Below are 26,942 nucleotides of genomic sequence, written 5' to 3'. Positions count from 1 at the left end.
TTAATAGCATACGCATAACCAGTTTAATAATATATATATAAAGGGACCAGAAAACCAAATATAATCACCAAACGGTCATGCCTAACCTCTCCCAGTGTTTTCAGCGTATATGACAAGGTACGTAAAGCAGAAATTTTCATGGATGGACTGGCATCAGGGGACTCAAGCTGCAAAGTATAATAGTAATTTCTCTTCATTACAGATACCCAAAAAATAAAAACTTCAGAACAATTGACGACCCAGATGATTCACTTCCACAAACCTGCTTTCCCAGAAAAACCAAAAAGCTCCTTTGAGTAGGTTCTGTCATCTGATCGGTTATGCCAACCCGAAGGATATATAGAACACATGCCTTCAGTAAACCATGAGACAAATTGGTCAGTGACTTGATTTTGAAGAACATCGCTTAGGAACTTAATTATAACATAGCAACCAATGAGCCAATTATAATCTTTTTTTTTTTTTTTTTGATAAATAATCTAGAATATCATTGAAAAGCGTAGAGGGGTGCAACCCAAGTACACAAAGACACCCCTAAACCATAATCACTTATACTGTTCATTCAAAATTTATACTACAAAAAATTTATGCAAGCACTTTTATGATTTACAAGAATTCAGTTCAAACTTATCAAACTTGTAATGTTCCAAATAATAATTTCATCCACATGCTGCATAAAGAGAACTACCATAGAACCCCATAGACTCTAGTAGCCTTATCGTTTTCAATTCTAGCAGATCCCACAAATCTTCATTATGACATTTCTCAAGTAACTAAACTGTATATGTGAAATGAGTCAGGTTTTACGCATCAACTGCAGCACTGGCAACCTACCACTCAAACCCTTATGTAAGAAGTTTAACTCTTATTCTGACTAATAAGACAAATTAATCTTGGTCTTATATGCTTCCTGAGGGGAAGTTCAATGCAGAGCATATCACCAAAATCTTAATCATCTTTCTTATATATGTGCAGAATACTGCTGCATGTTTCTCTAAAACAACAATACCTTTCCCAAGAATGGTTTTGCTACAAGGCACCACATGAGTGCATGAAGCAATGAAATAAATTTTCACCATTAATTAAACTAAAAATGAAAGGGAAAAAAAACATCAGACACCTAGGTCGCAAAAGAAAATATTAGCAACGAACAAGGAGTGTCAATTCATGTTATCTTCCATTTAATTCATTTCCTGATTTGCTTCCTTCTTTGCCACCACTAAGAATATGAGTGCAGAACAAAGTTAACTTTTTTTTTTCATTATAAGTAATTCAATCTAATTAAAGTGCATTAATGATTAAAAGAAAAACAGAAATCCAGAAATTCAAACAAATTAGGAAAATGTGAAATTTTATAAGCCCTAGTCCATATATAAAGCAAATTGACCAAGATGTTCTTGGGCTCCTCCATTGGCCTCTAACGATGTTCAAAACATATTGCATTCCGTTCTCTCTAAAGACTCTACATTATGCACAAAGGGGACATCTTTTTTTGATAAATAAAAGAACAATAAAGAGCACAAAGGGGACATCTTCCAAGCGGCTAAAACTAATTGACTACCCTACTAACCTCACCAACAATCTAATTCTTTTTCTTTTTCTTTTTTTGATAAGTAATAAGTATATTATCAAACGGGCAGATAGGCTCAACCCATGTACACGGAGAGTATACAAAAATTCCCTACTGATGGGAAAAAGAATTACAAAGCTCTAAGAAATCAGAAAAAGTAGACTCGTGCGAGTGAGACCAAGACACTCTCCATGAGAACAACATATTTAATGCCAATTTCCTCAACTCAAGCATGCCGCTCTCATGATCCTCAAAGTTGCGTGCATTCCGTTCTCGCCATAGACACCACATCACACAATGGAATTAGCCTCCATATGTGCAAAGCAAGCCTATTACCCAACTGTCCCCTCCAACTCCCCAAGCAATCACTCATCCTCCGCGGTATAACCCAACTAACGCCAAAAAGTTGAAGAAACGCATTCCATATCTCAGTTGCAACCTCACAATGCAAGAGTAGATGGTCAATGGATTCTCCACATTGTTTAAACATATAACACCACTTTGTCACCATAACATTCCTCTTCCTTAGATTATCCAAAGTAAGGATTTTTCCTAAAGTTGCCGTCCACCTAATTCTATCTCCCTTTTAGGCATTTCTAATCCGAAAAAGGCTTAAAATCACATTCCATAATTCTCTAACCACTTCGTAATGGAGAAAAAAATGATCTATGGATTCTCCACTCTTTTTACACATACAACACTATTCCACCACTAGTACCTTCCCCTTTCTCAGATTATTCAAAGTCAAAATCTTTCCAAGAGTCATCATCCACACAAAGAAACTCACACTCAAACGAACATTAACACTCCAAATATTCTTCCAAGGAAAAGATGAAGCCCCGTAGTAAATAACTCGTGATAAAACGACCTTACTTCAAACATGAGCCTCTTTGAAGGGATCCACCAAATACGATCCTCACCACCTTATCTCAATCAGAGAGAATACAACAAATCAATAAATGTGATCACCAAAAATTTTTTTTTTTTTTATCACCAAATTGACCTCCCAATCCTATACAGATCTTATAAAAGAACAATTCCACTGGATATTAAACCTAGAACACTACATATTATCTGCAACCCACGACTCCTTACAACAAGCAATACTAAACATCTCCAGAAAAGATTCCTTCAATGGTTGACCTTCACACCATAAATCATGCCAGAACCTAATCTTAGTTCCATTTCTCACTTCATATTTGACAAATCTCGAAAAAAAACTCTACAACCTCTCTTAATATGTTTCCACACACCAACTCCAATGTTACCTTCGTTGACATCGTTGTTTCTACTTTCCTTCGCACTATCATAGCCGGGAATTGCCAGCTAGCCCAGGTACCCCTCTTTCGCTAGCACCCTTTCCCCACTCGATTATGTCCCCCAAGTTACCATTTTTTGTCCTAATGCGACATGGCTGCAGTTCTCCTGTGGGCCTAAGACAATGATGTGGCTGAACTCGGTTGCCCCTAGCAGCGCCTCCATGTAGGACCTTCGACCATCACCCTCCACCAAGCCCAAATTCGTTGGCTCCAATGGCGCACCTCCCGACACAAGTTATAGAGGGCCACCAAAATACATTTGGGTCTACAGCCTTCTATCAGCGAAAGACACTTCAAAGAAAGCTAGTACCCTTTGCAGTGCGGCAGCACAACACCTCCAAGCCCTCCCTTCACGACCCTCTGGGAAAATAACAAAGCCTTTACGACGACCATCCCCGTACTCCGCTAACGCCAACTCTAGAGGACTTAATAAACTCCTTCAGACCCTCCTCTTGGATCAGGGCCTCCATACTAACCAACAACTAGTCCACAGTCACCTTGCCCATGTGCACTGCTCTGGATACCCCTCTACTTCTCTTGGCAAAATGCAACACCAAGCGCCCCTCTATGACCAAAAGGTCAAAGACCAAAGCTTCAGCATAGAACCACCTCAAAAAACCCATCACTGAAACCCACAACAAATACTATACAACAACAAAAACACTGGTAGAAAACAGACTAGAGAACTAAAACGAAAAGTGATCACACGTGACGACCCAAGGAGGGGAGAGAGAGAAGGAGAGAACCATCTCAGCATATCAAGTGCAAGTACAGGAATTAAAGTTAAATCTTTTCTCTTTTTTTTTTTTAGGGAGGGGGGGGGGGTGTTGGGCAAAGTTGAAGTCATGCGATAGTCAAATATCTCACATTCTTATGTAATTGGGAAGGAGAATGTAATAGAAAAATAGAAAGCAGCAAATTTGTCTATGAAATACCAATGCATGGGCATCAACAAAATTATCAGCACGAAGCATGTCCATAACCGGCAAAGCAAAGTTTTGAAGTTCATTATCTGGATGCAGATACTTTAGACGAATTGCCTGCAAAAGATATTTTAAAGAAGAAACAATCATTATTACCCAAATAACACAGTAAACTTATTTAACCACAACTCCGCTTCCGAATTAGTACATTATAGACAGCAAACTCAGAGATCACTAAACATATGGCAAACATTATGTGTTTTCAGGCCAGATAGAATGCTTTCCATCCAAAACAATCATAAACTTAAGCCACAAACACTTCCAAACTATTACCAGTCAAAAACCTTGAAAAATAGAGAACTCACTTATCTTAGTCTAACAATACACTAAAATGAAACTGTAACAGCTTGACCATGAAAAATATGTTCTTCTTTTGAACAACTGAAAGAGAGAGGAGGGATTGATCATCAGAATCTACCTGTAAAAAGAATACCCAAGACAAGGTTAGGCCAACTCGTGTATCCTTCAAGCGAGCTCCACTTGCTGCTATTTAAACAGATATGTGAGAAACGGTTGGGCCTAAACCCATTCAATTTTCTCTATTAATGTAAAATTGTAAACTTCCTCTGCCCACCATCTCAAAAACTGTGTTATCCCAAACAGATTCACTCATGTGCTCTAAGACACCCCGATATTCAAGAGGCACCATCTACGGAAGTTAACCAAGATGAAAATTACACAAAATTATGGTCTGGGCAAGACTATACCTTTTGTGAAGGGCAAAGCCAAATGCCTTTGCAAACCACCTTCTAATTTCTTTGCTGGAGGAAATGGACCTTTTCCCCTCGGTTGAACCTAGTAAGAGAAACAAACTGTGGGATGGCACAGTGATTAGAGAGAAAATGCCACAGAAAGCAGACATATAATACCTGCGCCTCAGGATTCATTCCAAGAGCAAGCAAGGAGCCCAAAGCTTCAGCGAATGCATCCCGAACAGATGAAACAGGATCCTCAAGCGCCTATTAACAGCAGCGGAAAAAAGGTTGAATTGAAACAGAATCTAAAAGATTGAAATAACATGTTACTCTTAAAAAAAAAAAAAAAAAAAAAAAAAAAAAAAAAAGCAATGAGGTAAACATGACAAAGAAGAACACCTACCTTGACACAATATGAGGCCGAATTGTCAAGTTCACCCACTCCTAAACCTGGCCCTCCAATGTTGGCAAATGCCTTCAGACATCTTGCTGCAGCTATTCTAACAATAAATGACTTGTCCCCAACAGAAAATCGCATGATGAGACGGTATGCTTCAGTATATGCTGAAGAAGCAGCACTACCACCAGAGCCTTCCAAAGCATTTTGAAGCATTTGTAGAGCCTCTTGTCTCACAAACTCCTAAGTATAACAAATATGAGCTAGAATTTAAACAAAAAAGGAAAAGAAAAGAAACATGACCAGTATTGTGTAAAACAAACAACCTAGCTTCAGTTTGAAACCCCACACCCATCTCAGCACCTATGATTGCCAAAGTTTTAAATAGATGAAACCAGCAAGTACGAGGGCCTATCACCAGTTACCTAAGCCTCAGGAACAAGCGTTGTTTACTTCACAAGTTGACCAAGAATGTTTTATTTTATAAGTAATTAATTTTCATTAGAAAAGTGTAGAGGGGCACAACCCTAATGCATGGAAAGTATACAAGAGAACCCCCTATTTTCAGAAGAAAAAGAATAAGAAAAGTCCAAAAAATTAGAAAAACCAAAAAAAAAAAAAAAAAAAAACTATTGTATGTTGCTATCCATGTGTACAGGGAGTTGAATATAATCTTTTTTAACTCTTCTACCAAAGTCTCTCTATCTTCAAAGTTCAATGCATCCCACTCCCTATAAATACACCACATTAAACATAAAGGTGCCAACCTCCAAACTTCCAAAATGTCACGATGTCACCCATCCTTACAACGTGCAATAGGGATGTCCAATAAAAAACATACAAATAGAATCTACTATCTTTGTCACATTTCAATTAGCACATAAACCATTAAATTTAATTTGTCATCTCCAAGAACAAGCAAATCTCACATCCTTGGTCCTCTTTGTGTTACCAGGTATTCACAAATTTAGAAGAGAGGAAAAGGGAAAGTGTGAGGGAACTTTTGGATTTTTGGCCTCTACAAGAAAAACACTCACTTCACACACCTCGCATAAAACCTCGTTCTCCTCAAAGTTCAAATTTGCCTTCCAGATATTGATGTAGGATAGAAAACAACAACCGCCGAGAGATGAGAAGGGAGTGAAAGGGGTCTCTAGGCTGTCTTCTTCGGGCTTGGTTGTGGAGAAAGGCTTGGGTGTCCGTCACCCACAACCCGAAGGTCCTTTAGCAGCCATGCGGGGCTAGTTTAGATTCTTGTTGGTGGTTGCTGCCATGTGGGGAGGGTAGCTCAATAAGTCCATAACTCGCACGCAGTTTCTCTACTTCCCTGGCTATCTTTGATCAAAACCTCACCACTAGTCCTTGAGGTGGTGAAAAGTAAGACAGTGAGAAGGCGGCAAGCCCTGATAGTTTTTCTAAGCGTTCTTCCAAGTATGTTGGTAGGTGATCAAGGCAGATATTATGGGGGCATTCCATGAATTTCATGCTAGTAGAAAGTTTGAGAAAAGTCTAAATGCCACTACCATTTCCCTCATTTTCCAAGAAATCTAGGGCTAGTGAGTGAAATTTACAAGATTATTGCTAAATTCCTAGCCAACAAGTTGAGAAGGGTCGTGGAGAAGATTATTTCGAAGCCCCATAATGCTTTTGTCAAAGGTAGGCAAATCCTTGATTTTGTGCTCATTGCTAATGAATGTAAGGATAGTAGGATTAGATGTTGTGAGCCATGGGTGCTTTGCAAACTAGATATTGAGAATGCCTATGATCATATCAATTGGGATTTTTCACTTCATTTGTTGAGGAGGTGTGGTTTTGCAGAGAAATGACATTCTTGGATAGCGTATTGTATTTCTCCAGTGTGCTTTTCCATTTTGGTGAATGGCAATCCATTCAATTTCTTCAGTAGCTCCCTTGGTTTGAGACAGGGAGATCCTTTGTTGCCTTTTTTATTTGTTATTGTTATGGATGCATTAAGTAGAATGTTTTCTGCAACTGTTAATGGGAGTTTTCTCTCCAGCCTTTCTATAAGGTCTAGGCACTCTAGTGTGGTTAACATTTCACACATGTTGTTTGCGGGTGACACTTCGTTTTTTTGTGGGGACCAAGCCTAACCACTTTTGCTATCTGCGTGCTTTATTTTTATGCTTCGAAGTTGTCTCTGGTTTGAAGATTAATTTGGCTAAGTCGAAATTGGTTCTTGTGGGTAATGTTGATAACATGGATGGGTTGGCTAGTATTTTGGGTTGTCGGGTTTCTTCCTTGCGTTTGAAGTATCTTGGTCTTCCGTTGGGGGCCTCTTAAAAGGCCAAACCTATTTGGGATGGTGTTATTAAAAAGGGGCCACCCCTAGCCCCTTTTTCTTATTAGTTTTTTGATAAGTAAAAATCATTGTATTAAAAGCACAAGGGGCGCAACCCATGTACACAGGAAGTATACAAAAGAGCTCACACACGAGCTTTAAACTGAAAAGGACGCACATAGATCTATAAATTCCGTAAGCGTTGAACCTTGCGAAGAAGACCCCAAGACCCTCCAAGAGAAGAGTGTTTGTAGCACCCTTTGCTTCAATTCTATAGTGCCCATTTCACGATCCTCAAAGCTCCGCGCATTCCTTTCTCTCCATAAGGACCACATTACACACAAAGGAGCCATCCTCCAAATGTGCATGGCTGACCGCTTTCCCCTTTGCCCTCTCCAACTTCCCAAGCATTCCTTCAAACTCCCCGGCATCACCCACGTTATACCAAATAGCTGGAGGATCATGTTCCATACCTCTACAGCAACTTAACAATGCACTAAAAGGTGATCAATAGATTCACCACTCTTCTTGCACATATAACACCATTCTGTCACAATGATGTTCTTCTTTTGTAGGTTGTCCACTGTTAAAATTTTTTCCATAACTGTCGTCCATACGAAAAAAGCCACCCTCGGAGGAGCTTTACTCTTCCAAATAAGCTTCCACAGACCATCCACCGGGGTTGAATTTAACTTCACCTTGTAGAAAGACTTCACCTCAAAAATTTTCCCCTTCGAGGGAATCCAACGAATTTTATCTACCCCACCTTGCCTTACTTGTTGTGAATACAGCAATTCGAAGAATCTCGAAACCTCCTCCAATTCCCAATCATGAATAGGTCAAGTAAATCTTACATTCCAATAGATAGCTCCATTTACCCTCTCCATATTCTCCTATACCCATGCCTCCTTTCCACATGCGATATTAAACAAGGCGGGAAACAAATTCTGCAGAGGTGCCTCCCCACACCACACATCCTGCCCAAACAACACATGAGACCCGGTTCCTACCTCAAATCGCACATGTTCTTATTAGTTTTATATATTACATATGTTTATAATTTATATATTTTTATTATGTGTGACATAGGTTGCAATTTTATGGGCTTGACATTGCACACTAACGAAATTTGTTAAGTCAATTGATTGAATTTGGTTGTAGGGAATTTTTTTTTTTTTTTAATATTTTTTTTTTATACCTCAGGAACCTCTAAGTTCATCTTGATTCCACTGTAAGCTAATTATAAATTAGGTAAACCACAGGGATTGATTTTGCATTTTTCCCTAATTGTAATAAATTAGTTGTCACATAGACCAACATTTGTTGATTTTTATAGATCACTAACAATATTATAATTTAAATCACAAGGAGAATGTTAAGACTTACAAAAATAAGTTGACCATAACTCACATCAAATAACATATAGAAAATGAAAAAGGAAAACAATAATTGAAAGTTATTACGTGAAACAAGGTCAAAATTAATTATGAAAACCAAACAATAACAAGAATACATGATAGTTGTATTGCAGATAAGAGAGAGAGAGAGAGAGAGTTAAAACAGTTTTCATAAGCATATGCCACATGAGTCAGGGTGTAAGAAGTGTTGTGAAGCATATGCCTTAGAAGAATCCTGCTGCTTTTCTAAGCCCTAAGTCAAACTAGAAACACATTACTTACAGCAAGTCAAGAAGCTACTAATTCAAGATCAACTCAGAAAGATGAAAAGTAGAAAAGCTATGGTCCTTTACTAAAAAATAGATCGTTGATACTTCCTTGGTCCTTTTTTCAAGATCAAGTTTCAGAAGCTATGGTCCTTTTCATGACTTTTTAGATCTTTTTTTCTTTTTTTGGTTAGGTGTTTCTCGTGTACTTGGGAGCGCTCTTTGGTTTTTAATAAAGAGAAGCAATCAAACACCTCACAGTAACAATATTTAATTTCAGTCTCAAAGAAGTGAAAAGCTCCTCACCAATATTTTATTCCTACTCCCTTCTTAATGAAAGTTTAATTTCTTATTAAAAACAAAAAAAAACAAAAACAGAAAAAAAATTATATAGACAGAGATGTAGATTGAATGGACTACCTCATGAAACTTGATTAGTTTTGTTGCAATAATAGTGGTTTCAAGTAAACCCGAAGTAATTCTTCTCCCAAAATGCTTATATAGCTCTCCTAAGCATTGTGCAGCACCTACAAAGATAGATATATTCAAAAAAATAATAAGTGAAAAACAGACTAGGTAAAAGTCTAAATCGACAATAAACCACGAAGCAGAGAGAAGGCTTAAATCCTGCTCCGCAAGAATATGACAAATGCCTTTCTAGAACCATAATGTTCATACTTTATATAATGCCTGGCAAAGTGGGGGATTTATTTTATTGCTGGTGGTCGGGAGGTCGTGCTCGAAGCGCGGTAGTTTGGAAGATGATTCCTCTATGTCTTATGTGGTGTATATGGACTGAAAGAAATGCTAGATGTTTTGAAAATTCTACTAGGACTATAGAGGAGCTGACTCATTTTTTCTTCTTTACTCTTTACACTTGGATGGCCGCTTGGCTAGCTCCTTTAGTAATTAGTTTTTCTGATTTCCTCTTTCATTTCTCTCCTTCCTAGGCGCTCTTTTTTTATACTTCCCGTGTATATGGGTTGCGCCCCTCTGCGCTCTTGTTATATAATACTTTTACTTATCAAAAAAAAAATACTTTATATATATCAAAAGAGAAACATGTCGCCTAAACATAATTTAATTGAGTGCATAACCACACTAAAACAACATTGACAAGAATGATTAAGATCACGATTAGAAACTACCATAATATATTCTAACCTCTTCTAAAAAATCATAAAAGTAACATCAAATAATGCAGTAAAGCTCCTTGTACATTTACGCCCCTCAAAAGAACAACCTCCCAAACAAAAGCACAAGACAATTGACCTGCAAATTGTTTGACCTACAACAATAAACTTAAGCTCCTCATTGAAAAATATCCACCCGTATTAAACCTGGGAACTTTTCAGACACTTCCTTCACTTGCCGATCTCTTTCTCCTCCCCAAATGAAGATGTGCTGCTATATCTGATCTCACAATTTCTTCAAATGGTAACCAAAGGTGGAAAATCAGCACTATTCTGTTTCTCCAACACTAAGCTCTCGTTTTAAACAACTAATTCTCCACTAAAATCACTGCTCAACTCCTGCAGGCATTGGTACACACCCATTTATAGGAATAATGCAACTTAACGATGCTCACTAACAATCTAAGTGAAACTTGGAGTTTGGGTTCTCTTTAATAACTTGGCTCTAAGTGTAATTAATTCATTAAAGCACTGGTACAGAGGGTGCCACTAATGCCTCATCTGAAGGGTTTGGCGCCTTTAAGGCCCAGCAGCAGCCAACTACCAAAAATGGGCTGCATGCTTATAGCCAATCTTGGGTTACTAGAAACAACAAGCAGAATAGTTATTTCCTCTCAGGCATAAAAACTGCCAAGCTATTGGGTCAATGGACTCTTCAGCGTTAAAAAGAAAATGCCGAAGAAGTCCCATTTTTATGAAATAGCAGAACACTCCCATCCCTCTTAAGCCAGCTAAGAGGGGAAGCACAACTCAATCGAGGCAACCAGACCAAGTAAGGACCCTTTAGCCATTCAACCGAACGGTTCATTGTGATCCTATTCCAACAAGTATCAAGATGCTCCATTCTTGTAAACTCCTTGGGTATTATAACAGCAACACCTTAGTATCATTTTTAATAAAACCATTACAAAAATTAATATAAAGAGTATAAACTTTTAGCTCTAAAAGCCTAACCCCGTCCCATGCAAGTGTCAATCGAAACAGTACATAATATAAACGAACCGGGCCATCTATCTCCACAAACTAAAAATTAATTCCAACAAGCATCAGTGCATCCCCATACTATGCAAGTTTATTAGTAATCAGGCACAAAAATATAAATCAAATTAAAAGATATACACCACAAAAAGAAATCAAAGCATATGTGTGACTATCTAACCACAGGTAGTTTTTAGTGTTTATGACTAACCAGCAACTCTCTGAGGCTCGCTCTTCTTCCCATCGGAAAGAAACCCTTGGAGACTGCTCACTCTGGAGTATATCGAAATGGCATCACCCTTGGATATAATCTTTGCCATTGCCACTGACGCCATATGACGCACAGGTCGTCGAGCACCAAGAATCAACAAAGAATACAGCGCGTCCTCACATTTTCTTTGCCACAACAATATGGACTCCTGAAATGAATAATTCTCAAATATTTCGCTTGCCACCAGAGCAAAACTCAAGAAATCAATCAAAATTTTACAACAAATACTCATATAATAGACAGCGCTTCAATAGTTCAAATTTTAAAATTCAATTAAATTGTTAAAACTCAAAAAATGCAAATCATTATCAGTGCCATTGGTTTCCTCCAAGAAAAACCACGAAAGCCAAGGATGATGTAATTATATACGATCGGATACACGTAAAAACCCGAACAGATATTAAAACCTAAGAGATTCATGAGAATTAAATCAAAATTAGAAACAAAGCAAGCAAATTGAGTCCACTTTTGAAGAAGAGCGCATTGTGGAGAAGAAGCGGTCGTACAGATGTGAAAAAGGTTGAGAAGATAAGAGAAAGGTTACCTTGGGCTCTTCGTCAATGGCGGAGATAAGATCGGAGAGGAGATCGAAACAGAGGAGAGCATCCGGAGGCTGCTGAACCGCGGAGGCCACTATGGACTCCAACTGCGCCACCAGCACCCCGAAGCGCGAGAGCGGCACGCTCTCCCTCACGTACTTCTTCGCCATTCATCAACAACAACAACAACAACAAACCACACGTTACGTTACAGAGAAACGGATTGAGAAAGAAGAAGAGAGCTCGGCAAAAATGAAACTCAGTCCAGTCTAAAAAATAACCCAGATAGCTAGATCCGTCGGGTCATCAAGTTGTAGGTACTATTTGTTATAATTTATTAATTTGATGATGTCGTATTAGAAATTTATTTAACTAATTTTTATTTTTATATCATCTCAATTGTACGATAATTATATAGAGTCCAGTAGAGATTTCTGCTGTCAAATTAAGGCAGCTAAGCGTCAGACATTTTACTTTAAAAAAAAAAAAAAAAAAAAAAAATTGAAGAAGCTAAATATTAAAAGAGAATCCAAGTTTGAGGTACTTACACCAAATTTTAGGCATTAGCACCAAATTTAGGATAATCAAATCCCTTTTGAGTAATATCATTCTTAAATGAATAACCTTCCTCCCTTTTGAGGCATTAAGTTTTAGTTTTGAATCAAAAAACAAGTTTTAAAACATTAGAAACTAAATATTAACGCTCATACAAATTTAACTGACCAAATATATATATATATATATATATATATAATATATGTCCGACGCTAGGCCACCAAATTTTGGCAGCCGCATAGCAGGACTCTATAGAGTCACACATAAAATTTTTATTGTTATATCATCTCAATTGTATAATACTCATATAGAGTCACACATAAAAGTAATTGATTTTAACAATTTTTTTTTTTTTTTATAAGTGTCGATCAATGGCTGGTTTTTACTACCACTCTGCTTATAAACTATTAGATCGACTTTTATTAAAAAAAAAAAAAAAAAAAATCTAAATGTTGATAGGCAATGCCACGTCACTCTAATAACATGAAAATTGAATGAGAGCTGAGGATTTGTAATTGTTCTTTTGGAAGTCCAATATAATGAAAAACAATTAAATATTTGATTAAATCGGATTAAGCAGTATCACTATGTTATAATGAAATAAATTTTTAAGAATCAGGATTCTTGAGAATATTTCAAATATTTTTTCGAATAAATTTCTTCAAGTCTCAACTCTTGTCTTCAAATAGAAGGTAGAGATTTTGTCACATTATCATTTATCACTTCAATCAAATATTGGGGATAAGAGTAATGCTACACACATTTTCATATCTCTATACTCATTTTCATATATTTTTTAAAATAGGTTTTAAAAGAGGAATGCTATGTTCCCAAGAAGAAGCTCAATCGGTTGGGACCACGCTTAATAAAGCGGAGGTCACTAGTTCGAATCCTTCCCTCCTTGTGCGGACATGTCAAAAAAAAAAAAAAAATGTTATGTGTTCTCTCTTTTTTATTTTTTTTTAGAAAATAATATCTACATAAAATCAAAAGAACACCACTACAAAAAACCAATGAATTAAGAACGTTCTAAATGGGGTTGTTGTTTTGTTAAAACGACTTAATTAAAGGGTCATTTTAATAGTAAAATGACCCATCATTCTATAAAGGGTCATTTGAGCAGTAAAGCACTATTCAAACGACATCGCTCAGATAGTAGGTCGTTGCTACAGTAAAAAATGCCCCCCTCCAGATGCGCACCCACCCCTCCCCCTCTCCCTCGATCTGATCTCTCGCACTCAGCTCTCTCTCTCACTCGATCTCAATCCCTAGCTCCCTCGATCTGTTCCCTTACTGTTGCTCTTGATATCCCTCATGAGTTTGGTCCCTCTCTTGCTTAAAATGACATACCAGAACAATGGTAGAAAATGAGTTACATGCAAGGGACGTTTTGGTTACTCTGCTTGTTGTTGAACTGATTTGTTGGCATATGCATATGTGAAAGAATTGAATAAAACTTGGTCTATTTCTCACTCACGACAGCACTGATTTAAAGCTTTGTTAGATTTTTCTTGCATGCAAAGAGTAATATGATGATGAACAATAAGGCTGGCAATAATTAAGTTTATGCTTAAATAACTATGGAAATTTCTCTCTTCCCTGAGGTTACTTGTTGCCATGTGAAAGTTCACAGCAACAATGGGGAAAATTTTACTAAGAATTTTAAACTAGTGTACATATCTGGAGTCGATCTTGAGATTAAAAGATTTGATTTAAGTGCTACTTGAGTGTATACAAATTGAAAGGAAACTTTCTATTTTGACAGCTGTTTCAAGGTTCTCGTAAGTTGCTTACACTGATGAGTGAATATATTTGGAACCTTGTAACTCGTGACAGAAACTTGTGTTAATTCTAATTGCTAATTAACAACATGTTTTAGATTGAGTAAAATACATGTTCGGGTGTAGTATAGTGGCAGAACTAAACTTTTAGGTAAGGGGGACGGGTAAAACAAACCAAAAAAATAGGGGGTAATTAACTAATTAATTTTAAATGAGTTATCCCATAAAAACATATATAATTTTGTATGCATTTTTTTTTTTTTTTTTTTGCGGGGGGGGGGGGGGGGGAGGGGGATTGTGGATCCACCCCTGCAGAGACGGAGGAAGGGGAGGGCCGGTGTAGGCCAGGGCCCTCCCCCAATTTTGCAAGAAAAAAATTTAGCAAGTAAAAAAAAAAAAAAAAAAACTAATTTAGGCCCATTGGCCCTATCCAATATATTTTTTTTTGGCCCTGCCCAATCAATATTTTGGCCCTAGATTTTTTGTTTGGGCTTATACCCATAAACCCATTCAAACACACACAATAGTTATCACTTGCAAAAGGAAATCCCGATATTGCAGACTATTTGCAGTAGAATGAGAAAAAAAAAATTTAAAAAAAAAATCAGAATAAAATAAAAACTTGAAAATCGTTACTGCAAACCTTGATCTTTCAGTATCCTCTGTAGTCTCAAAGAAGTTGAAAGAACTTCACTTGAACTTGAAGTCTTGATCTTCGGCAGTGGCACCGGCAGGCGGGAGCCACGGCAATAGATTGTAAGTTTTCAAAACCCTAACTTCAATTTTTTTTCTTCAATTTTTATGCTTGCTTTACTTCACCCAGAAATTGTATTCACCAATCACCATTGTAGTCTGTTCACTACCCACAAGAGCTGGATTTAGGCAGTATCTGCAGCCTGCGCTTCTTGCCTCTTGGCCCTTCTTGCGCTATGCTCTGTCACTGATATTTATGTTTTCTCTTCTTGGGTTTCTTGAATTTAAGTGGATTTGAATTTTCAATGTGGTTAAATGATGTGAATGAGGGTTGAGAGAGAGAAAGGGTCATGCTTGTTGGGAATGGGTTATTCTTTGATTTACTGATTGCTTTTTGTTTCTTTTCTCTTCTTTTTTGGCAATTTCAAAGGTTGAACGATTATTTTTCCAAGTAAAATTCTATTTGTAATTGTATGGGTTTGAGAAACAGTGAAAAAGAGACATTCAAGTTGCATGTTCCAAGGTTATTAAATATGGTTATTTGGATATTATGGTTATTAAATATTGAAAATATTGGTTGGAATTTAAACATTTAATTGGAGAATTTGATACATAAAAGCTATTTTATTTTACATAATGACCATGTAAATTTATTTGTAGATGATGGGAAAGCCAAATACAATACTTGAACTTTTCAAAAGGAAAAATGCACAAAGTTCAAATGCCAATGTTGGTGATACATCATCGCCAACTTCTGATATCCCAATTTCTGAAAATTCTCCTAAAAAAACTCGGAGAGTTGATGCCAATCAATTTGATATTAGTTCATTGGAGTATGATCCTGGATTGCGTCGTCAGATATGGGATTATGATGTTAATCAACGAGATGAAATTCGAAGAGCTTACATTAAAGCTGGTCCTTACCGACGTAATATCTCAAAGTACCCAAAATCTGGACAAGCAAATCACCTTCGTAGCTTTCAACTTTCGTGGTTCCTGCTATTTCCTACATGGCTTGAATATTCACCTGATAAAGATGCAGCTTTTTGTCTTCCATGCTTCCTCTTTAGTAAGCCATCGGGGCATCCTACGCAACGTGTATTCACTATAGATGGATTTAAGAATTGGAAGAGAGTTAGAGATGGAAAACATTGTGCGTTTCTCAATCATATAGGGAAAGATCCTAATTCATTTCACAGAATTGCTGAGAGGTCATATGAAGACTTGAAGAACCAATCTCAACACATACAAAATGTGTTTGAAAAAGCCACTTCTGAACAAATTGCAAACAATCGACTGCAGTTGAAAGCCTCAATTGATGTTGTTCGAGTGCTTGCATTTCAAGGTGTTGCTTTTAGAGGTCGGGATGAAAGTGTGAGTTCAAAGAATCGTGGAAATTTCCTTGAAATATTAAATTTGATGGTTTCATATAATGCACAGATTGCTGAAGTGATAGCGAAAGCTCCAAAGAATGCCTCTTACACATCACCAACGATACAAAAAGAAATTTTACATGTTTTTTCAACCAAAGTGAAAGAGGCAATCCGTGATGAAATTGGTGATGCAAAGTTTTGCATAATTGTTGATGAAGCTCGTGATGAGTCAATGAAAGAGCAAATGGCTATAATTTTAAGATTTGTTGACAAAAATGGCTTCGTGCGAGAACGTTTTTTTGGGCTTGTTCATGTCTCTGATACTGTGGCATTAACCCTAAAAAAATGTATATATTTTGTATTGTCTCAACATAGACTAGACATTCAAAACATTCGAGGGCAGGGATACGACGGTGCAAGTAACATGCGAGGTGAGTTGAATGGGTTACAAGCTTTGGTTTCAAATGATTGTCCATATGCCTACTACATTCATTGTTTTGCACATCGTTTGCAATTGGCATTAGTTGCGGCATCAAAAGAAGTCATTTTCATTCATCAATTTTTTACCAATTTGAGTTCTATTGTCAATATTGTTTGTGCCTCATGCAATCGATTTGAAGAATTGCGGGTTGCTCAAGCTGCTGAAAATGCTTACATGATTGAAATTGATGAGATTGAGACTGGAAGGGGACTTAATCAAATTAGTACTTTACAACGGGCTGCAGATACTCGTTGGAGTTCTCACTTGAGATCAGTTTCTAATTTAATCAAAATTTTTAGTCCAGCTTGTGAAGTTATTGTTAAACTCATTGATATGGGAACTACGTCTTCCCATCGAGCAGAAGCAGATTCAATTCATCAGGTAATGACTTCATTTGAATTCGTATTCATCTTACATCTCATGAAAGAAACTATGCAGATTACCGATCATTTATGTCAAGCTTTACAATCCAAATCTCAAGATATTTTAAGTGCCATGCATCTTGTTTCATCCACTAAAGCGTGTATTCAACAATATAGAGATGACAAATGGAATGTTTTACTTGCTAATGTGAAATCGTTTTGCAATAAACGCAACATAGATATTCCAGATATGAATGCTCGTTATGTTGCGAGACGAGGTCAAGCTCGCCATCAACAAGCCGACTTTACAATTGAGCATCATTATCGAATGGATATTTTTTGTGCCGCAATAGATTCTCAATTGCAAGAATTAAATCGCCGGTTTAGTGAGGATGCAGTAGAGTTGCTTATTCTCGGCTCAGCTCTTGATCCTCGAGTTGCTTGTGCTTCTTTTAGAATTGATGATATATGTCGATTGGTAAACAAGTTTTATCCGCAAGACTTTACCGATCATGAAAAAGAACGGTTGGAAATAGAACTTCACCATTATGAGCACAATGTAGTTCAACATGCAAGTTTCCAAGGATTGTCAAATATTTCTGAATTGTGCCAATGGTTGGTTAGAACTGGAAAATCAACTATCTATCAACTTGTTTTTCGAGTTGTTGTACTTTTGCTTACTCTTCCTGTTTCTACCGCAACTACAGAGCGAGCATTTTCAGCTATGAAAATTGTCAAAATTAGGCTTCGCAACAAAATTGAAGATGAGTTTCTGACGGATTCTCTGATGTTGTATATCGAAAGAGAAATTGCTGCGACATTTAGTACAGATTCAATCATTGATGATTTTCGGGATATGAAAACACGAAAGGTTCAATTTTGATAGGTGTTTGAGCTAAAATTTAAAATGTATTATGGAACAATTATTTATGTTTCTTTTTTTGGTTTATTTTTTTCGTTAAAACTGAATTGATGTCTTTACATATTAATTTGATCTTCAATCTTAATGTAGTTTTCATTCATGCTTTCACCATTACTTAACTATTTTAATATATTTTTCATTTCAATTAAAAAAATAATAATAATAATTTATGCCTTAGCCCGGCCCCAGGCCATTGGACTTCCTGGATCCGTCCCTGCACCCCTGGCCTATGAACGGGGGGGGGGGGGGGGAGGGGGATTGTGGATCCACCCCTGGCCTAAAGGGTTCATAGAGTACTGTTGAAGGGAAGGTCTGCTAAAATTATTAAGAAAATTTACATGGAATTCTAATTACTTGTTGTTCGTACTTGTTTTAGCGTATTTCGTGCTTCGATTGGCCGGGTGCTTGATAACTTATGGTGGAATGCTATTTGAAGTGTTTAGAGTATTTAGAAAAATTCCTAAAAAGTTCCCAAACTTCTAGAGGTGTTGAAACTTAAAAGGCGTGAGTCAAAAACACCAAAAAAACCTCCAATTAATGTAGTTAATTGCTATCTCAATATTCCAACCCATTTAATTAATCATGGTACGTTAATTGCTGTTCAACTTTTTTTCAACAACAATGAGATATGGTTTTCTTAATTACCGTTATGCTAGGATGCCCGTGAACAAACATTGATATATATATTGTGCTTGCATGCTTTCATTGATGTTAGAGAAGATAGGTATGGTATCTACGGGTGGCTGGGCAATAAAGGCAAAAGTAAACACATGCACATGGTGCTCTTTGATGCTGAACCTTCATGAAGGATGGTCAATATTCTCTTTTCTACCTTTTTTTCTCCATGATTAATTAAACGGGTTGGAATATTATTGAGAAAGCAATTAGGAAATTAATATCATCTAAGATAATTAAGTTTAATATCTTCAAAATCATCCCCCCCCCCCCCCCCCCCCCCCCTCCCCAAAAAAAAAATCATTCAACAGAAGGACGTTTCTGATGTGAATTAATATTTCGACAAGAATGGTCCAGTATACATGGGGCAACTATTGCAACCTCGAAGGGGCATTCCTATGGAAAGCGCTAGAACTGAAGACATTCTAGGTCTGCAATCAAAGATGCTTTATCAATCAAAGATGGACCATGCACCCTTTTTGTATGTGAGAGCAAGATGAAGGTCTGTGAGTCTAAGCAAGTGACTTGAAACGTGATACTTTATATGGTCAAAAGTAAAACTTAGACCATGCAGGATGTATATATCATCTTTTGAAACTGGCAGTGATGTCTACATGCACTTCAAACAATCACAATCGCCACCCTGTAATTAGTCCTTGCAAGTAGCGAATCTCGTATGTTAGATGATTATCTGTACATGGAAACTGGAAAGGGAACGTACGACATGACACTTTGTGCGGGCCGGGAATAAAACTATACATGTTGCTTTTTTCTTTTTCCTTTTTCTTTTTTTCTTTCTAAGCAACGAAACATGTTGGTTAAGACAACGAGACGATATTTTCAGCAAATGCTACAAGAAAAATGGTCTTTAGCGCGCGACCAAATTTTTAGCGACGACCACTCATTAGCGACGACATTTTTTGGTTATCGCTAATGTCACAAAAAATTAATTTCAGCGACGACATTTTGTTGTCGCTGATATGTCGTCATTAATATTATAGCGAAAATTTTGTCCATGTGAGAGAAAAGCCGCAAAAAGCCATTAGCGACGAGATTTTTCTTATTTGCAACAACTATTGTGGACGCTATTAATTTTTGTTATTTGCAACCACAATAGTTGTCGCTAATATTACATCATTAGCAACGACGGTGGATGTTGTCACTAAAAGTATAAATAAATAATATCCTGAGATATATTAGTGATTAAATTTTCGTCGCAAATAGAATAGGTATCGATCAATCAATGGTGATATGCTCTCTAGCTAGCGATGACACATGCGCACAATCTTATCCAATGTTGTAATATATCTGATTCCATGCCAATTTCTACTCACATTCTCTTGGATGAACATCATAAATGTAATTATTACTTGCCTAAAAAGTTTTTTTTTTTTAAAAAAAAGTACTGTGGAAAATGAGATCTTATGTAAATTTTTATTAATAATACAAGTGCAAGCACATATATACTATTCTTTGCAGGCAATTACAGTGAAGTTCCCATTAAGGCATTAACTTACTAATTATAGAAGTTGAACCAAATACTAGGAACAACAGCACATACTATATATATAGTCAAACAACACACGTTTTAGCTAGTTGGCTTAAGTTTATATCATCCACCCAAAAAAGCACTAAAAAAGAAAGGAGAACATTCCAGTAGGTTATTCATTGATGAAGGCCTTGATTTGAGACATCATCTCATGGAGTCGAGGTTGAGAGAGCGGAGAGTTATGCAGAATTTGAAACGAATGCCCTACGCCTTTGTGCATCACTGTTTCCACCCTCTTCCCCACGCTACTCAAGGCGTTGCAAAATTCCAAGTTTCGATCCTTCAGTATATCCATCTCTGATATGCACACCATTGTGGTTGGAAGCCTTAAATCACGCAACTTGTCCGCGCCATTTGCGAGAGGGTTGCACCATGGATGGTCCTGGTTCGTGAGTTAGGCTATTATTCTATAAAGTAGTATTAGGGGTATGTGTATTTTTTTCCTTACATTTATTTGAAATTTTACCCGTTGCTTGTTGAATTTGAAGTTGTCAAATGCATGTTGTTGGCCCTTTCTTCGTATTAATTAGACGACACTAATATTATCTTTCAGTCACAGCTATAATTTGTTGATAGGCCTCCATTAAGAACTAGTGCACATGATAATGTCGTTGAGTTTTCAATTTCAGAGTAGCTACAACTTTGGATGTAAGGGAAAAGAATCTCAACCTAACCTCTCTTTCTCGTTGGGTTTGTTAACAAAATTTTATGGATAGATGAAATTCAATACTTGCAAACTTGACACATTACTAAACTTTAGTAACGTGTCAATTTCTGACACGTTACCGAAGGGTGATGTGTCAGAAATTGACACGTTACTAAATTTCCATTAGTAACTTCTAATTTTTTAACCTGCCACACACGTTATTAATGACGTGTTACTAACCGTTAGTGACGTGTCAATTGGCTTGACACGTCACTAATGGGCCGTTACAAAAAATCATATTTTTGCAGTGTTGGCATTATGGCAAGTTTTGAATTTTCTAACTTATAATGTCTCTCTAGAAAGATCCAATTCCTCATTTCCACACCCCAATCCCAGCCAAGATGGAAAAAGCTATATATACGTAAGGCATTCAATTCAAACCTTGTTAATTTGCTAACTTATCACATGTGTCATTTTCTTATTAGTGATCTAGTTCATAGATATATATGAGATAATATAGATTACATAAACAAGAATTGTGAAAATTTTCCATCTTTCTTCAATTTCTGAAGGAGATAACGTGATAATAATAGTAAAGAACATAAAAGGTAGAGATAAAAATAGGAGAAAAAAAAAAAAAAAAAAACAATTTGTCAACAAAGGGTCAGAAAGATCTAGGTGATCTAGCTAGTATAATATTATGCTTCTCCCACCTCCGATATTCTTAATTTACTGGAAATATATCTTGGAAAATAATAAAGAGAATGTTTACTTAATTAATATACTCTTTAAGTAGTACTGCATGATATTTGTGGGGAGGCTAAACAATGAAGCTAACAAAGATCACTAAGATAAGCCTATCTCTTAACTGTTAATGCAACTTTTCCGTAGCCCCATGTAGATTTTATACCAAGGATCAAATCAGATAGGATTGCTTAAACTCCAAGGTCTCTCAGTCATCAAAATACCTCAAACAATTCGAATCCTTGAGATCGATATTTCTGTATATATTGGGTGCTGCTAATGGTGCCTTGGTCATTTTTAACTTACATACATGAATAACTCCTATATATGACGATGCTTTTCATCCTCAAACTTCTTTCAAGCCCAATGGTTGTGCACATGAGGTTGCAATCTTTATTCACTAAAATATTCCTTTCTTTCTTCTCCTCCTTTTTGACCACCTTTATCCACACGTTAAGATTGAGGGAGAGTAACCCAAGAAAAAGAGAGGGAGCACTTGATTCTGAAATTCTAGATGGTGAACTTTCGATCGTTAGAGTAAAGGGTACTACCAAATCGGGGTGCATGGCTGCATGCATGCTGACAATATCATCACTAAAATTCTGTCTAAAAATACTATGTATTAAATCTATTATTTTTGAAAAATAAACCTCGCCACCAAACTTCAAAAAAGTAACATTTGAATACGCCAAACCGTCAAATTATCATCACATGTCAAAAACGTCACCTCATACGTCAGCCTGCATTAGAAGTTAAAATAGATGGAAAAGTGGCGTGCACTACCAAATTTTTTTTTTTTTTTTTTTTTTTTTCTCTTTCTTCTCATAATACACGGATATATTTATTTAAAAAATAAAAAAATAAAAAAAATAAAAATAAAAAATAAAAAATAAAAAATAAAAATAAAAAATAAAAAAAAATAGAGGAAAAAATAAAAAAAAATAAAAAATAAAAAATAATTAAAAATTATTTTTAAATAATAGAAAATGGAGGTGCTTTACCAACCCATTTTTGGATTTTAGGGGTGGCAAAACTTGAGGTTGACAAGTCAACCATCAAAAGTAGAGGAATCATTTGAAAATCAGTAGTCAAAAAGCAATGGAGAAGAAAGTAGGATATATTTATTTATGGAGAATAAAGTTGATTGTCCATTTGGATGTACGTAGGGTTTGAAGGATATCCATGTTTTCAATCAACCTTCCACTCAAGACCGTAGGAATTTGTTTAGATATGTGGATAAGAAGCAGTTTTTTATGAGGAAACGACCAGGATTCCATGCCATAACAGTGTTACCCTCTAATTCTCTTTGCATTACCATAAAATTCAAAATTAGTTGATTAAGTGGGTTAATGTCACATGGCATACTTTGTGATCAGGAGGCGGTGGCTTCTTCAAATAAAAAGTGGGGAGTCAATTATAATTCCTAAATATATATATTCTGATAAGATATATTGAGGGACTGGAAAGTATTTCATCCTCCAGGAAAAACATGGAAAGAATATTTGGAATGAATAATGGCATTGCTCTTCATAGGGGAAATCTTACTCTCTAAATCGATCGTACTTGAAAAAGATGTTTGGTTATCACTTCTCTGTTCACATGGAGGGATAAGATTCGAATAAAATGTACTCAGCTTCATCAAAAGTTGCTGTAAAGCTATTAATATGAATTAAAGCTATGTAACAGAAGGATCAAGAGATGTGAACTTTTGCCTCATATGAGAATCCACGTGAAGAAGCTAGACTACCCACTTGTGAGATAAAAAGAAAGGGAAGCTTTTTTCCACCTTGAGGCTTTTTCTTTGGCCTAGCTAGCCTTCTTTTTCCTATAAAAAGACCCCTTAAGGCAATAACATTAATCATACCCCAAAGATCATTAATTCCATTCTATTCTATTCTATTCAGCACTTCATGAGAACTAAAAGAATGGCTGCCATTTCCTTCGATCCAAGATTTAACCTCCAAGTTGGCAAAAACAATCACCAACATGGAGGAGTCGTTGAAGAGATTGAAGGTCTCATTAGAGTTTACATAGACGGACACGTCGAAAGGCCTCCAATTGTCCCCATTGTCCCCTGCACCTTGCCATTAGATCATAGTGTTACAGCAAAAGATGTTGTAATCGATAAGGGCACTGGCTTATGGGGACGCATTTATTTTCCAAGCTGTCATGGCAAGCTTCCATTGCTTGTTTATTTTCATGGAGGTGGGTTTTGTGTTGGCTCTGCTGCTTGGAGCTGTTACAACGAGTTTTTGTCCAAACTTGCTGCCACAGCAAATTGCTTGATTATCTCCGTAAATTACCGTTTAGCCCCTGAGAACCGTCTCCCTGCTGCATACGAGGATGGTTTCAACACTTTAACGTGGGTGAAAGAGCAGGCTCTAAGTGGCTCTAGCGAGCACAAATGGTGGGTGAAGCATTGCAGTCTCTCCAGCGTGTATCTAGCCGGTGACAGTGCTGGGGCCAACATAGCTTACAATGTTGCCGCGTGGCTTGGGACAAGTGGGCTGTTGTGTCTCAAAGGTACCATCTTGATGCAACCTTTCTTTGGAGGAGAGGCACGAACATGGTCCGAAAAGCACACCGCTCAACCGCATAATTCAGCGCTAACCTTATCGGCTTCCGACACATATTGGCGCTTATCACTACCTCCAGGCGCGAACCGGGACCATCCATGGTGCAACCCTCTCACAAATGGCGCAGCCAGGTTGCGTGATTTAAGGCTTCCAACCACTATGGTATGCATATCAGAGATGGATATATTGAAGGATCGAAACTTGGAATTTTGCACCGCTTTGACTAGCGCGGGGAAGAGGGTGGAAACAACGATTTACAAAGGCGTAGGGCATGCATTTCAAATTCTCCATAACTCTCACCTCTCTCAACCTCGAACCCATGAGATGATATCTCAAATCAAGGCTTTCATCAATGAATAACTATTAGAAACAAGAGGAAAATTAATCTTTCCTCTCGATCTAGAAAAAAAATTTAAACTCCCTATGGCAGCAAAACCTTTCCGAATCTCAGCCATCAACCTTCCTTCATTTATCTTTTAGTTTTCACAGCTTTTTTAGCAGCTAGTTTAAAGCTAAGAGTCTTTTGGGTGTGTCCGTTGCACGCCCAATTTCTCACTAGTACTGTTGGTAGCTTTCTGACTTGCTCCTTCTATCTTGAAGATCCTTTATGGGACTGCATAATAGATTGTTGCAATGGATAATGTAATTTTTTAGTCTTTGCTTTGGTTATTGTAATTTTCTTCCTATATATTGGTTTGTTGTTGATTGATGTAATTCCTATTTTCACTCATTTATTAAAAATAAATACCTAATGTAATTATCTAATTTATCTCCTCTCTCTCTCTCTCTCTCTCTCTCTAAGATCTTCCACTTTCTCAAAATTTGTAAGATATTTCTCTTCCCCGGCCAGTACGTTTAGAATAATCTTGCAGAGGTACGTATATACTTTGAATTTGAAATGTCTACATATCTATAGTATTTAAATAAATAACATTTTATTGTACAAACAATAGATCTTATTATGATCTTCTAATACATGTGCTACTGAGGAAATAGGCATGTACCAGAAACAAGTGATGAAAGGACTTGTGCGATATACATTCAAACGGGTGAACTAAAAGAGAACGGCACGCCGGCAATTTTTTTTTTTTTTAATATTAAAAAAAAAAAAATGAAAATAGCCTGGCGTGCTAAGCACGCCGGCGTTCTCTGAATCACGGCCCACCTCAAACTGTTCGAAAAATATCATTACAATATATATATATATATAATATTTGTTACTCTTTTGCTGCCATGACTATATATATTCAAAGTTAGAGCTAGCTTAAGACCCAGATAACAGTAGTATGATTAAGGTCCTTTTCATAAAATAAAATAAAAAAGGCATTAATTACAATAAAAATGCTAGTCAATAATCTATAATTAAGGCTTAATTATGGTAAAAAAAAATGAAGAAGATTACATTTGAAAAAGAGAGGAAAAAAAAAAAAAAAAAACTCAATGCCCAAGATATGAAGACTTTAGGAAAAATAGAAAGATGGAAAACTGCATTCATATAAACCGTTAAATGCACCAATTTTACATCATTACCTTGTAATGTATAATATCCATTTTATATGAAACGAAAAGGATCATAGTCCCTAGCGGAAGGAAATGAGTGTGACAAATGGTAATTTGTGGAGGCAATGTATAACTAAGCAATTAAATAGTTGATGGAGTAAAGGTCTTTGACCCAAAATAAAAAGTAAATCTTTGTTTTTTTTTTTTTTCCTTTTTTTTTTTTTAACGAAGATTAATCTAAAAGTTGGTAAGAACATACACATCAACATTGTAGGATAACGTTTCTCTATAAATTGGACATTGTATTAGACTAACACAGAGCACTCATATTTAAGGTAAAACCTTGCTCGTCCTCAAGAGGTAGCTCAATCGGCTGGGATTACTCCTAATGAAGCGGAAGTCACTAGTTCAAATTCTCCTCTCCCTTTTGTGTGGACATGTCAAAAAAAAAAAAGAGGTAAAACCTTGCTCATAAAGATTGCAATTTTTCCGTAGGTCTTATGTAGAAGGATTTAATTATGATAGGATTGGTTAAACTCCAAGATCCATCAAAATACCTCAAACAATTCAAATCCTTGAGATCCATCGGTGGGAACCACTAATGATGGGTCATTTTCGACTTGCATAACTCTCTTATATATGACGGTGAAAGTTGATATTCTTTTCATCCTCAAACCTCACCAGAAATCAGTCTTTCAAAGCCCAATGGTTGTGCACATGAGGCTTGCAATCTTTTTTCTTTCAAATATTCCCTTCTTTCTTCTCCCCTTTTTTGACCGGCCACCCCCATCCATACACCTAAGAAAAAGAGAGAGGAGCACCGGATTCTTAAATTCAAGACGATGAGCTTTCACTGGACTTAATGGGTACCAATGGTCCACTCCGAAATAACGCAATGGTCTTAGCGAGTCACCCTCGAGGATTAAGCGATATGGGTTGAACCTGCACTCTGCACTGCACCAATGCTGCCCTTGCCTTCCCTATTCTTTCCGGGAGCGCGCGCCGCGCTGGTGCCAGGCCGAAGGAGCTGAGCTGTACGTGCATCTCGTTGTGCTGGGAATATTATCTTAACATGCTCTATCAACGGGAGGGCCTGAGGAGGAATCAAACCGTGATGGATTGCTTGATTTCTAGTGAACTGATGATGAGCGTGGATTGTGGTTTGTGGAAGAGGGAGG

General features: G+C 36.8%; 3 protein-coding genes across 3 annotated transcripts in view; 2 read left to right on the top strand and 1 right to left on the bottom strand.

Annotated features, from left to right (window-relative positions):
- Positions 1-12,170, bottom strand: part of SWEETIE (HEAT repeat-containing protein) — a 54,559-nt gene extending 42,389 nt beyond the window's left edge. The window contains exons 1-10 of the mRNA XM_059596837.2: positions 11,913-12,170; positions 11,309-11,516; positions 9,347-9,453; positions 4,971-5,207; positions 4,742-4,831; positions 4,580-4,667; positions 4,291-4,355; positions 3,825-3,929; positions 263-352; positions 87-167 (exon numbers count right to left, since the gene is read on the bottom strand). Coding sequence (XP_059452820.2) covers positions 87-167; positions 263-352; positions 3,825-3,929; positions 4,291-4,355; positions 4,580-4,667; positions 4,742-4,831; positions 4,971-5,207; positions 9,347-9,453; positions 11,309-11,516; positions 11,913-12,077 — 1,236 coding nt within the window. The 5' untranslated portion in view covers positions 12,078-12,170. The remainder of the gene's footprint in view (positions 1-86; positions 168-262; positions 353-3,824; positions 3,930-4,290; positions 4,356-4,579; positions 4,668-4,741; positions 4,832-4,970; positions 5,208-9,346; positions 9,454-11,308; positions 11,517-11,912) is intronic.
- A 3,429-nt stretch (positions 12,171-15,599) lies between these two features.
- On the top strand, positions 15,600-18,035 carry LOC148585953 (uncharacterized). Its single transcript, XM_088516839.1, has 2 exons — positions 15,600-15,711; positions 16,117-18,035. The coding sequence occupies exons 1-2, from the start codon at positions 15,600-15,602 to the stop codon at positions 18,033-18,035; spliced, it is 2,031 nt and encodes a 676-aa protein (XP_088372965.1).
- A 5,563-nt stretch (positions 18,036-23,598) lies between these two features.
- Positions 23,599-24,929, top strand: CXE17 (carboxyesterase 17). Its single transcript, XM_059596454.2, has one exon. The coding sequence runs from the start codon at positions 23,599-23,601 to the stop codon at positions 24,622-24,624; it is 1,026 nt and encodes a 341-aa protein (XP_059452437.2). The 3' UTR covers positions 24,625-24,929.
- The last annotated feature ends 2,013 nt before the right edge of the window (positions 24,930-26,942 follow it).

Source organism: Corylus avellana, chromosome 5 (genome assembly GCF_965113065.1).
Source record: "Corylus avellana chromosome 5, dhCorAvel1.hap1.2, whole genome shotgun sequence".
In the NCBI taxonomy this organism is placed as follows: Eukaryota; Viridiplantae; Streptophyta; class Magnoliopsida; order Fagales; family Betulaceae; genus Corylus; species Corylus avellana.
The sequence above is the reverse complement of the archived record's forward strand: the minus strand, read 5'-3'. Positions and strand labels throughout refer to the sequence as shown.

Excerpts from the sequence above, each read along its gene's own strand:
- LOC148585953 (XM_088516839.1), top strand. The coding sequence starts at position 15,600 with ATGGGAAAGCCAAATACAATACTTGAACTTTTCAAAAGGAAAAATGCA. Across the intron at positions 15,712-16,116 it reads TGATATCCCAATTTCTGAAA|ATCCTAATTCATTTCACAGA; the intron begins ATTCTCCTAAAA and ends ATATAGGGAAAG.
- CXE17 (XM_059596454.2), top strand. The coding sequence starts at position 23,599 with ATGAGAACTAAAAGAATGGCTGCCATTTCCTTCGATCCAAGATTTAAC.